The sequence below is a fragment of the Varanus komodoensis genome, unplaced genomic scaffold (genome assembly GCF_004798865.1).
Source record: "Varanus komodoensis strain SLA01 unplaced genomic scaffold, ASM479886v1 scaffold74, whole genome shotgun sequence".
Lineage (NCBI taxonomy): Eukaryota > Metazoa > Chordata > Lepidosauria > Squamata > Varanidae > Varanus > Varanus komodoensis.
Genome location: NW_025336401.1, coordinates 1,683,264 through 1,695,649, shown reverse-complemented (window position 1 = coordinate 1,695,649; position 12,386 = coordinate 1,683,264). Strand labels below are relative to the sequence as shown.

General features: G+C 55.6%; 1 protein-coding gene across 2 annotated transcripts in view; it reads right to left on the bottom strand.

Moving 5' to 3' along the window:
- Window positions 1-12,386, bottom strand: part of PLS3 (plastin 3) — a 48,714-nt gene that overhangs the window by 16,676 nt on the left and 19,652 nt on the right. For both annotated transcript variants that reach the window (XM_044452723.1, XM_044452724.1), the window contains exons 2-3: window positions 3,797-3,881; window positions 543-631 (exon numbers count right to left, since the gene is read on the bottom strand). In XM_044452723.1, the coding sequence (XP_044308658.1) occupies window positions 543-609 (67 nt within the window). In that variant the 5' untranslated portion in view covers window positions 610-631; window positions 3,797-3,881. The remainder of the gene's footprint in view (window positions 1-542; window positions 632-3,796; window positions 3,882-12,386) is intronic.

Here is a 12,386-nt window from a genome sequence, read left to right as displayed (position 1 = left end):
CTCAAGGAGCATTTGGTATCTGCCCGTTCAGCTGGGAGCGTGAGGAACCGCTGCAAGCGAAGCTCGTCTCAGCCCAGGCCCCGCTTGGCCCGTAATTCCTTCTCCAACCTGGCACCCTCCAGATGTTTTGAACAATAACCCCTGGGCTTCCTTACCCTATTGCATACTAGCAGGGGCTGATGGGAGTTGGAGTCCAAAACATCTGAAGGGACTGCACTTCAGGATGGCCAACAAGGCAAGCCACAAAACAGACGCCCAAACGTCCCATGCCACTCTGGAAACAGGGACCGCTGCTGTGACCTGGGAGTCAGGTACTCAGGTGTAGGAATCTTATCCTCCACTTATTTGGGGGGGGGAGTCAAATTCTTTTACCCCAAATCAGAATCAAAATGCTTATATAAACGCAGCCAGAGAATGGGGAGGGAGAAAACGCAAGAATGGCGCCGAGGCCGAGCGACGCTCTTGGTGTGCGGTCAGACAAGCATCGGCTCCCAACCCCACGCGCGTCGCCCGTCATACTTCGGCTTGCAGAAGCCACGTACCGACTTTGGCAAAGGCCTCTCTGAGTTCCTCCAGCTCATCTTTGGATATCTGAGTAACGCTGGTCATTTTCCTGCATTAAAATAAGTACCTGCACAAGGGGCGAAAGGGAAGGGCCGTTAGCGCAGCAGCAACGCACGCCGGCGATCAACCGGGGGGGGGGGGGCTGCACGGAGCGGACCGTAAATGCTGGGGGAGCTCCTTCCGCCCGCGCACACGGGAGAGGCGCCCTCCTTGGCCGGGAACGCCGCTCCTGCTCGGCCACGTCTGCATTTATTTTCCTCGCAGGCACCGCGCCGACGGCAGCTGTCCTTGGGACCCCTCGCCACAGGGCAAGACCGGAAGGGGGTTCCCGAGGTGCCGTGGGCAGGGACCCTCGCTGGGGGCAGGATGCTCCCCAGGCCCAATCCTGGCACCCTTCGCCAAGAGGAGCAGGAGCAGAGAAGGAGTAAGGCTCTTCCCCAGCTTGCCTCGTGGCTGCCAGCCTGTGCTGGGAAGGGGCTGGGGGCGGGGGGAACGCCTCACCCTGCCTCGGACCGCCCTGGCCAAAGGGGAGGATAAAGACTAGACCCACGGGGGATCCTACTCGGACAGTCAACATGGAAAGGGTGCTGTGCGACCCCCCCCCCCCCGCCCGCCCCCGAGGAGGAAGCGTGTGCCGAGAAGGGCTCGGGTGGATGTGTTTCCCGGGCGGGGGGGCAAAAGTGGCTGCCTGCCAGAGTCCTTTGTTTGGGCAGGCTGCCAAGAGCCATCCCCAGCCACGGCTTGCCCAGAGCTGCAGCACTCCCCTGGCTGTTCCACGCCGAGTGCAGAGATGCAAAGAACATCCTGGGGCCCACGGTCATCTCGGCCTGCAAACGTACATTTGGCATTTTTATTCTAAAAGTGCGATGGATTTCCGGTTTGAGGAGGTGTGGGGGGTGGAAGACCAAGAAAGATGCCAAGTTTGAAAAATCCTGAAAGCACCATGCATCTCTGGGCCCGCCTGCAAAGCCCAACTTTATGCAAGGGAGCCCGATGTGTCCTGCTTTCGCCTCCTGCTGAAGTCGGGCAGCTGTCGCGGGGGCCAGGAGGAATGCCACATCCTGCCCCAGATCGGACTAGCAGAAGGCCTGGGTGGACAACGGGCGATGGAGAGCATCTCTCGTCTCCCCCTCCACAGGCAGCTTGGCTCACCTCCCCGAGCAATCTACATAGCTGTCACCGCTGCAAGCAACTGGATCCGGGCTCGGTCTGCGGCCAACGCAGGCCCTGGGTTCTGAGGGAAACGGCCCGTGCCTCGTCGCCAGAAGCGCTTGCACTTTCTGTCTCTTGCACGCCTGACCTGTGAGCTCACTGACGATCCTTCCCCACCCCCACCGCCTGCAATTTCTCGTTAAGGCTGCAGTCTTCATCCCTTGTGGCTGCAGCACAAGGCATTTGGCACAAGAGAGGACAGGAGGCCCATCGCTCCGTCTCTGTGAAGCAAAGGGCAAGCTGGGTAGGCGACACCATCCCTTGACCCTCCCCTTGCTCTCCTGCAGTGACTGGGCTGGATACCAGCTCCCGCACAGTCTCTCTCTCTCTCTCTCTCTCTCTCTCTCTCTCTCTCTCTCTCTCTCTCTCTCTCACACACACTCACACACACACACACACACACACACACACACACACACACACACACAAGTGGCTCAATGCAAGCAACTGCAACAGTCACGAGGCAGAAACGTGGAATGAGGAGAGAGAAGAGAAGTCGGCTCCAGTCCCTCCTCATTTCCCTGCTTGCAATGGATGGGTCAACAACGTGACTTTGGGCGGACCCAAAGCAGTTCTGACCATCTGGATAGACATGACACAGCTCAGCAGCAGGCACTCTCAGGGTGGTGGGTAACGAAAGCCGGCTGGAGGGGCTGGATGAGTCCCGGCCTCCGGTTCTGTATCTCCCAGGAAACTCCAGCTGATAAAAACAGCAACGCCCGCAGGTTAAACAGAGGCTGCCCTGCAGCACCTGGGCAGGAATTGAGGGCTGGGAGTGGAAAAAACCTGGTGCTCTCTCCGACTTCAACTGGAAAGGCTGCATCTGATTGGTCAACAGGTGCGGCTTTCTCTTCCCAGCAGGTGCCCACCTTGCAAAAAGGTGCAAAATAGCAAAACGGCTGGATCGAGAGGAAAGTTCTTGCCACCTCGGCACATTAGGCGCTAGCATGAGGACTCCTCTCAAAAACTAAATCCATGCACAGTATGAGCGCGCTTGCTGCTTGCAAGAAGGGCCTCACTGCCCATTACGAACGTTAAATTCCTGTTTTAGTTTAGAGTGACAAAGGAAAATCAAGGCCGGCTGCAGGCCAGGGATGGCTGGGGAGGCAAGGATGAGGAATGGAGAAGCTGGAAGGACCTAGGCCCTGTGGGAATGGCCAGCCCAAATGCTTCCAGCCAGATAAAGAGGGCGAGGGCTGGAGCTCGTGACACCAATGCACAGGGCAAGGAAGGAAAAAAGAACAACTTCCCCTGTAGTGTTCATCGCAGAATTTGCAAACTGGCTCTCTGTGTCATAGCAGCATGCAAAAAGTTGAAAACACCATACACAAAAGGTTGCGAGAAAAGCAAAAAGGTCAACAAAACCTCAGCGTTCAAGCCCCTGCTGCTGGTGGCTTCCAAGGATGCTGCTGACATCACTGGGCCTCCGCCCTCGGACAGGCAGTGAGGGACTGTTCTGCAGCTGCAAGACTTCAGCCAAACGGCCTGGATTTCAATCCGCCACTAGGATAATGCTGGGCATGGCGTGAGCAGAGCCGGCTGGAGCTGGGGGCTGGACTAGATGGCCGGGAGACTCCTTCCGACTCGCCATGTGGGGTGCAGGGAACAGGGTTGGGGCTGCCCTTGGGGCCGGGAGGTGTCACGGCCAGCCCTTGACGAGGTCTGCAGCGCCTCTGCAGGCCAGTCCGGTGTCTTTTCCATGGGGGGCTGCTGCTCCTGCCGGTTCCAGGCTGCCAGCCCAAGCCCCACGGCCAGCGGGAAAGGTGTTGCATGGCGAGTTGAGCGCCCCAGTGCCCTGGCCTCGCCAGGGTCAGACACCCCGTGAAGCTGTGCCCGGGGACGGCTGAGGTCTCCACAGCTGTGGTAGCATGCAGAACGGGCCCCCGTCTCTCTCAGCCCAGACCTTCCTCACAGGGCTGTTGTGAGGACCAAGCACTGGGGGAGAGGAGGAGTGAGCTGCCACCCTGAGCTGGAGGGGAAAGGCTGGGCAGAATTCGCCGAGATTCGCCATGCACCTTACCTACGTATTCTGTGACCGGGCAGTCGCTCTCCAAGCCAAGGAGCACAGCAGTGACACACACAGACGGGTGCTGCAGTTTCAGGGCCTGGTGGAAGCAGGGGGGGGGGGGGGGGGAGAAAGAGAATGCGTTGGTTAATCATGCCTTGTCGACTCCATTACAGGCCGAGAACGAGATCGGGTGAGGTCAGCGCCCGCTTTGGGGAGTGGAGCATGCTAATGAAACTGCTTCTGCGTTTCTGCAGGGAGAGAGGCTTTGTGGCAGCCAGGTGTGTGTGTGTGTGTGTGTTTGTGTGTGTCTAGTGCATCTCAAGAATGCTGCAACTGTGATGGCGACCCCAAGGTACTGGATGCCGCTGGTGGGTCCTGTGCTGCCTTCAGCAGGGAGCAGCCTGGCAGCCACCGACCCACCACCCTTGTGGGAGAGGGCCATTTCCGCCAGCAAAGCGCTCGCAAAAAGACTGTCTGTGCAGGCAGGGATGCCCTCCAGGACGGGACCGCAGCCGCCGCGTCCGGGGACCCGGAGAGGCTGCCAGGCCAACAAGCGCTGGCCACTCCTGCTGGAAGTTTCGTCGCTCGTGCCACCAGATGCTTTCAGCTGGGCCAAGTTTTAAAAACCCAAACCCATGAGGAGTCCAGCTCAGCATCCAAATGCAAAAGGTAAAGGCACAACTGGGGCCAACAGGTGAGGAGAGGGCATTTCGCCCCCACCCCCTGAAGTCAGAGAAAAACCCCTCCTCCAAAGAGGCTGTTTGCTGTGGAGAAAAATCCCCCACTGGCACCTACTGGGAATATCCCCCCACCCCCGGGAAAAAGAGAATAATGCTTTATTTTTACTGAGCATGTTTATGAATCAGCCTCTCCATGTGGCAGGCATGAAGGCAATATGCCAGTCATACTAATTTAAGGATCTTCTACCCCACCGATCAGCCAATAAGGTACCAAGACTTGTCTACCCACAATAGGGACAACAGGACACCTCCTGCCTGAGGGCTTGCAATCCCAAAGACACAACACAAAAGGAAAACAAAGGCGGGAGGGGACAGGAAAAATGCAGGCTCAGACTCTGGAAGGTCAAATAGTCATTGAAATAAGCAAACACAGTGCAAACATCCTCAAATCACAGATGCAAAGCATATTCTGCGCTTAAAATTGATTAAACAGAAGAGAGCAATGATGAAAGAGCCCTGCTAAGATAACACGGAAGGTCTGGCGAAAAGCAACCATCGTCGTCGCCCACTGGAGGCACAGAAAAAGGGGCCATCCTAACCCCCGTGGGAGAGAATTCCAGCGGGGGGGGGGGCTGCAGAAGAGGGTCTGTCCTGAGCCCCGCCAGCCTCGCCCGTGTCCTTTGCCAGGGCCAGCGAGGGCGCTGGCAAAGAACAATGGTGCCTTCCAGCCGCTCTCCTGTGCCTGGTTCCCAAGGGGAGCAGGAGTTACCTCCAGCTTGTTGGAACCACATACGGAGCTCTTATTTTCCACAAACACAAGCTGTGTAAAGCTGTGCACCCCATGCAGGACCAGAAATACTAAGTTTAGAACAGCAAAATGAAAAAGCCTAATTAAAATAAAAACAAAAGCAATTTGGACTCAGATAAAAGAACTTACTCTTGACCGATAACTAATAAAATATGTGACCAGATGGTAGGTAATCAGAATTGCTCTTGGACCCCGTTCATTTGTGATTGTTAATGATCTGAACAAATCAAACCATTATGGGATGGGGAGGGAGAAACAGCTGGGCAGAAGGAACAGACCTGGACAGGACTGTATTCCTTTCCCAAATGCTCTCTGGGAAGAGTGCTGCCATTTCTTTAACCAGGGTTTCCCTCAGTGAGGAAAAATTTCAGTTCCATGATGCTCCTTTCAAGACATAGAAACACAGATGCAGAGCGAGTCAGAAGGGGCCTCCTGGGCCATCTAGTCTGACCCCCAGCTCCAGCCGGCTCTGCTCATGACATGCCCACCATGTGCATGTCCAGCTTATCCTTGAACATCTTCACCAATGGGGCCTCAACGACCTCCCGGGGAAGCCCATTCCACACCCTCGGGGTGCAAGTGCTTCCTGGCATCTAAATGGAACCTGGGTTCCCTGAGCTTTGCTCCGTTGGAGCGCGTCCTGCCTTCCTCTGCAGGGGAAAACAGGTCTCTACCCACCTCCATGGGACACCCCCTCACGTACCTGCATGTCACCAACAGACCCCCTCTGAGTCTCCTCTTCTCCAGGCTGAAGAGGCCCAGTTCCCTCAGTCTCGCCTCATATGGCATCCCCTGCAAACCGGCCACCAACCTTGTGGCCCTACGCTGCACTGACTCCAACCTGGCTATAGCCTTCCTGTAATGAGGGGCCCAAAACTGAGCACAGTACTCCAAGATCCCTTTCACAAGTGCTGCTCTCCAGCCACTTGTCCCCTAACCTGTACTTGTGACACCCATTCCTGTGCCCCAAGTGCAAGACCTTGCAAATACCTACATTGAACGCCATCTTGTTGTCTCCTGCCCACTTCCATAGTCTGTCCCGATCCTTTTGGATCCGGAGTACCTGCTCCTCAGTCGTGGCCACTGCCCCCATTTTAGTATCCTCTGCGACCTTGATCAGCAGACTGTTCACCCCTTCTTCCATGTCATTAATGAAAAGACCAAACAGGATCAGCCCCAGGACAGAGCCCTGGGGGACCCCGCTTGACACTGGCCGCCATCCCGATGATTCCCCACTAATGGTTACCTTCTGCTTTTGGTCAGTCAACCCTGCCCTAATCCACCAGACAGTGCTTTGGTGTATCCCAAAACTCCTCAGCTTCTCCACCAGGATATCATGGGGCACTTTGCCAAAGGCCTCCCCCCCTGCACGGACCTCGCAGTGAGAGGAGAGCGTCCTGGTTTCTGGGCAGTCCTTGGATGGTGGATTACGGCTTCGCTGTTTACCGAATTCCTTCCATGCCACAGTCCTACTTGTTGCTAAAAGGCTGTTTCGAAGCGCTTGCCTGCTCTCAGAAGGAAGCAGAGGGCGGAACGCGCAGCGACTCCAGGGCTCTTCAGCCAGTTGACGGTTGTGCTGCATCCGAGGCAGCCAGCACACCCTGCACTGGCACAGGCTCCAGAGTCGCCTGGGTGCTGCTTCCCTTTCCCGCCAGGATTGCACCCCTCTGAGCTTTTGTTCTCCGCTATTTTGTACACGCGTCCCAGGCAGCCGTCTTCCACCTTCGCACAGTTCTGGGATTCACACTTCTGCTTTCCACTGAGGCTGCCCCTCCACCTTGGGAGAACTTGCTAAGCTTTGCCACTTGCTCACACGCCCAGCTAAGTCAGCTTTTCCCAGCTTCCCACACCCTCTGTGGGATCACCAATGTCCAGGTTCAGAAACGGAGACTCGAGCGGCTGTGACTATCCCTATTAGCGCTAGTACAGCTACTGCCACATTTTCACTCTGCCTTGCTCCTCTCGCACGTGTACAAGGCTCTCCCCTCTCCATTTTATCCTCACAACCACCACCTTGTGAGGTAGGTTAGGCTGATCCAAAGTCCTCCACTGTGCTTCCTGGCCAAGTGAGGACTAGAATCCAGGTGTCCCGGGTTGTTTGAGAGCCAACAGAGGTAGGGCCAGGGAGTCACTGCTGAGTGGGGACCACCTGGATCTCCTGCCTCCCTCCTTATACACCTGCCTGCCCCTAAGATCTGTGCCAAAGGCTCTCCGTCAGGAGCCCTCTGACAAGAATGCTAGAAAGGTGGCTGCCCGGGGAAGGGCACTCTCTGTGGTGGTGCCCCGGCTTTGGAGTCTGCTCCCCAGGGAAGTGTGCCTGGAGCTGATCCTGTATTCATTTCAGCGCCAGGCCAAAACCTTTTTATTTTCCCAGTATTTTGAGTGCTGACTTGTTTTAATACTGGCTTTTATTGGGTTTTGTTTATTTGATGCTGCTTTTTATTGTTGTATCACCATCCTGAGGCCTTGGTAAAGGACAGGGCAAAAATGCCATAAATAAATGAATAAATGTGCCAGTTCAGCACTCCAACCACAGCATTCTCCAAAATTGTGGGTGATTATGTTAGCTCCTAAGCAAGACTGAAGCAGCAGCGAGTCCACAGCTCCCATGCTCCCAGGAATCAGCTTCACACCCCGTCAGACGGCTAATTTGCCCATCTGGGCTCTCCCATCACCTGCTTCCGGGGGTTTCTAATTTCCGGGCATGAAGAATGTGCTCCACAGGAGCAACAAGCCCTCCCCAAAATCCTTACTCGGACCACCTGAGCTTTGCTTCTTGGCACCAGAATCCCGCTCGCGTACATTCACTCCAAGCTGTCCAGATGATGTGCAGCCAGAGCTTTTGCCGTCGATTATCTCTGTAGGGGCGTTCTGCTTCTCGGGTTTTACACCACAAAGGATTTCTGGATTCAGGACTGGGTTTCGGCCAGCCTTAGCAGAACCCGCCCATAAGGATACCGACAACTGTTAATAGACTGATCCGCCTCAGTGGCAAGTTCGCTGTTTATTTAATCAAAGGATTGTTATGCATTTGTTTCTACTTGCGCGATGCGACCAGATGGCATGGCAGGGAGTAAACCACACAGTCAGGGAACGCCCAGTGAGCTGGGAGCAGCCAGCCCCAGTGAGATCACGCTGACTAAGGGCTGCCCTGCCAAAGCAAGCGGAAAGCCAGACTCTTGTTCGGACACAGGCATGGACTGGAGGATGCTCTGCGTCACCTGCTGAATGGCCCCGGCTCCCAGAATGCCCTTGGAGATGAAAAAGCACAGCCCGGGGTTTAGGGCACAGGGAGTTGGAAGATGCACCTCCCTGCAGGTGTGCTTTTTGTGGCGTGCTCTGTTTGAGGAAGACTCTGAGGCAGCGCCAGCCTCTTCTGCACCCTGGTGCTCAGCACTCGCTCAGGGGCCCGCGTGCCTTGCTCAAGGAAGGAGGCAGGTCAGAGCTTCAGGAGCTGTGAAACTGAGGCCAACCTTCCCTGAAAGGCAGTGCCAGGTATAACCTGATACCTGTCCTACCACTGAATAATTCATTCAGCCTGCAAACCTCCATTCAGAGCCTACAAACCTGGCCCCTTTCACAGGCCTTGCTGCTCCCTCCCTTTCCGTCAAGCCACTTGTCCTGAGGAGCTCGGGAGAACCAGCGCTCCTGCCCTTTGCCTGGGGCAGGCAGAGCCCCCATGCCCGCAAACCTCATGCAGGCCAGGAATTCGAGGTATTTTTCATGCGGAATTTCTTTCCGTCTCAGCATCCACAGGGTGGTGTCCTCACCCCTTGAATGGGTCGACGGGTTCACCTGGTTGTACTGCAAGAGCACAGGTGTGTGTGAGGGCACCTGCTCTCCGTGACCTGGCTCCAGACAAGCATCGCAGGGCCTCGAGCCAGTCATGGGGCGGGGGCGGCACACTGCCAACAGGGGTGCCCCGGCTGCTTCTCTGGAGCCCAGTCAGCCCTCTGGCCAAAGAGGGTTCCACAGCTCTAGGTCAAGGCCCTCCAACTCATGGCCGTCGCCACACTGTGACCAAGAGAGCAGCAGGACTCGCCCGATGGCCCTCCACCGGGCGCAGGCCCTTTCCTACACAGACAACCCACCTGAAGCGGCTCCGCACACCAAGCCTGCCTCAGACAGGCTGGCCTACGACCGCCATCATGCCCAGCCGGGGCCAAGGCATTTAGCTTCTGGGCAGCCCCCGCGAAGGAAGCTCGCTTTCGCAACAGCCCCTGGGCGCAATCGCAGCACCCGTGACCCAGGCGGGCAGGATCCAGGTTCAGCACGGCTAGGCTCTCCCATCGCCCGATGGTTTAGCAACAAGGCGAGGAAAAACAAGCCTGCAGAAGTGGGCGCAGCAAAAAGTGCCGAGGCGAGCGCTTCTCTGACCTCCTTCAATGCTGTCACATTCCTGAACCCAAGAAGCTTGCGGTTTATTTCTTCCAGAATCCACTCCTCTACTGGAGTGGCTGCTTTCCTGGTTGCCTCCTCCAGCAGGAAGGAACGCACTTCAAAAACATCTTTTCAGCAAGGTCACTGCTGCTCTTCAAGAGTCGGACAGAGGCAGCCTTTAGATGCAAAAGGTTAGGGACGGGATGGCACAATATCACAGGCAGCGAATTATACTTTCTGGCAGGGGGAGGAGGAGAGGAAAAAAGAATTCCCGAACCGCCAGCAAAGACATTCCTAGCAAGACAAAGAAAAACACCCACTCCACCAAGCAGCCATTCCCGTAACCGCATGTGGGTTATACTCCGGAACAGACTTTGCCAGATCTGGCAACCTCAGATGAAAAGGCCTGCAAGCCCATCATTTCCAGCCGGCTTTAGACAGTTCTAAAACTCAGCACAGAGGGAGGGGGTGTTCATTTCAATTCAAGGCCACTCTGTCCTGAAAAAGCAAGGCAGGTACGCAAGATCTGGACTAGGCACACCGCAGAAGCAGGTGCCAAGATGAATGGCACACGCCACAGCGCCGGGAAGAAGCGGTCCTCCGAGAAAGCCCGGTGCGAGTAAAAAGCTAGGACATCAGGGAGAAAGGGCAGCTCAGCTCATTCTGCAAGTTTTCCACTCCCAGGGAGTTTTTGTGCATTCAAAACCATCCAAAGTATATGTCATGCTTCAGCATGAATTAGCAGGGCTTCTTCTACCCCCGAAGAATGCCGCCACCTCTGGCATGCAGCCCGATATATCAGGGGAAACAGATACTTTTAATCCATGCTAATCTGACTACCAACAACCTGCCGCAAACACCAGAAAACAGTCGAAGACACTGATGCATTGCTCGGGCAAGGATGCAAGATGTCCAGCACTTACTGGACTACAGTTCCCATCACCCCTTTGGTTGCTGTGGCTAGGGCTGATAGGAGTTGAGTCCCAAAACATCTGGAGGGTCTCCTCCGTGCTCTAAAGGGAGGGTATTCCAGAGCTGACGCAGAAAAAAAATCAGCCAAATTTATTTCATTTTAAGACATTTATAAATGACTTTTCCAGGACTCAAAGAGCTGAACAAAGAGCAAAACACAACCCTGTTACAAAACCAGAATACCAAACAGTTGCTGAAATACTAAAGTTCTGCAGCTTCTCCAAAATCCCAACAGAGATGTGGACTTTTGAGTCTGAGGTAGAAGGTCGTCAGATGGGAAGCTACTGCTGTGCTCAGCTCCTGTCCTTACTCGCTGGGAACAGAGTAACATCGCCGGTAGGGTCCCACACTCAACCCTTTCTAAATCCCACTTGAAAAGTGGAGCTTTAGCTTCTGACAGCTTTGACCTGTACATGGGGGTTGATCAAAATTTGGCAGGATGCCAAGGCAGCGGGACTGCAGGAACACGTGCAAAAGTGAGGGCGTTCTGAGGATGTGAGCCCAAAAAACAAATCAAGGGATTCTCATAAGGAGCTTGAAGCAAAGAGGCAACCAAGCCACCACTCCCTTTTTGCAAGCCCAGATTCTTGTGCCCGTAATGCATGTCAGGCGGAAGCAGCGGGGGAATCAGATTCGCCCACACCCTTTTCAGAGCAGTGCCAGGGAAGGCACCTGCCAGACCCTTACAGCAGGTTCATCCACTCGGACACTGCCTGTCTGAAGCTCCTCACTCCCACACCCGTGCAGCCGCCAACGTCTGTAGCCACGCAAGCACGTTTCGAGGGAAAAATCACCGACGTCTAGGAAAGTTGGGGTGTGCCATTTTTAAAAAGGCGACCATGGACAGTTCCTCCAAGGTGACCCTGGGGTGCTTTGAGGAGATTGGTCGCAGCTGCCTCTGAGATCAAGGGGGCAAAACATATTTAAAAGGGGGGAAAGTCACCGCCAGGCCAAAATGACGTGTGCCTTTTGCAAGGAGCTGGGGGAAGGCCGTGGCAGCTGCCTTCATTTGCTGCAAGCTGTCCCGAGACGTTTGTCGTGGACGGGTTAGAAAAGTTTTTGGTTAACAACACACTGCCCCGCTGGGCACCCTTGGCGCCCTCAAGGGCTGGGCATACTCAGCAACGGGCTTCTGCCACCCTCCCAAGTGAGCCACTCCGCCTGTGATGGGATCGGTCTCTCAGGTCCGGATGAACCGACAACCCATGGCGGGCACAACCTCCCCAGCAGAAAGCCAGCAGTCGTCCGCGACTGGCCTCATACAACCCGCCCTGCAGGGAGCGATCGGCGTTCCCACAACAAGACAGGCACGGCGGCACCAGTTGCTGGTGCCCACAATGCGCCAGCCCGGCCGAAGGAGGTCTCCGAACAGCCTGCACGGGCCAGGACTCAGGCGGGGCAAGCAGGCGGCTCGCTGGGTTTGCCAGGGAGCAGATGGCTCAGGGCTCAAACCTTGTCCCAACCAAGTGGACAAGCGCGGTGGGTGAGCGGCGCCTCCGTCCCCGGTCCCAGGGCAGGCAGGAGGTAAGTTCAGGAGGTGTCGGTAGCTCACGAAGGACCCCCGACCTTTAACGGAGCAACACCTCCCTCCCATTCTCCACCCTCCTCAGTTAAGGATGCTGATGCGCAAGGGCGCCAGAATGGTTATTTCTGGACGTGGCCTGTGAACACCATTTCATTGAAACTGAATGCTGTGGCCCTTTTTATATTGCTTTATAGAGGTTTTAATTCGTTGTATTTTTAATTGGTTTTAATGCGTTTT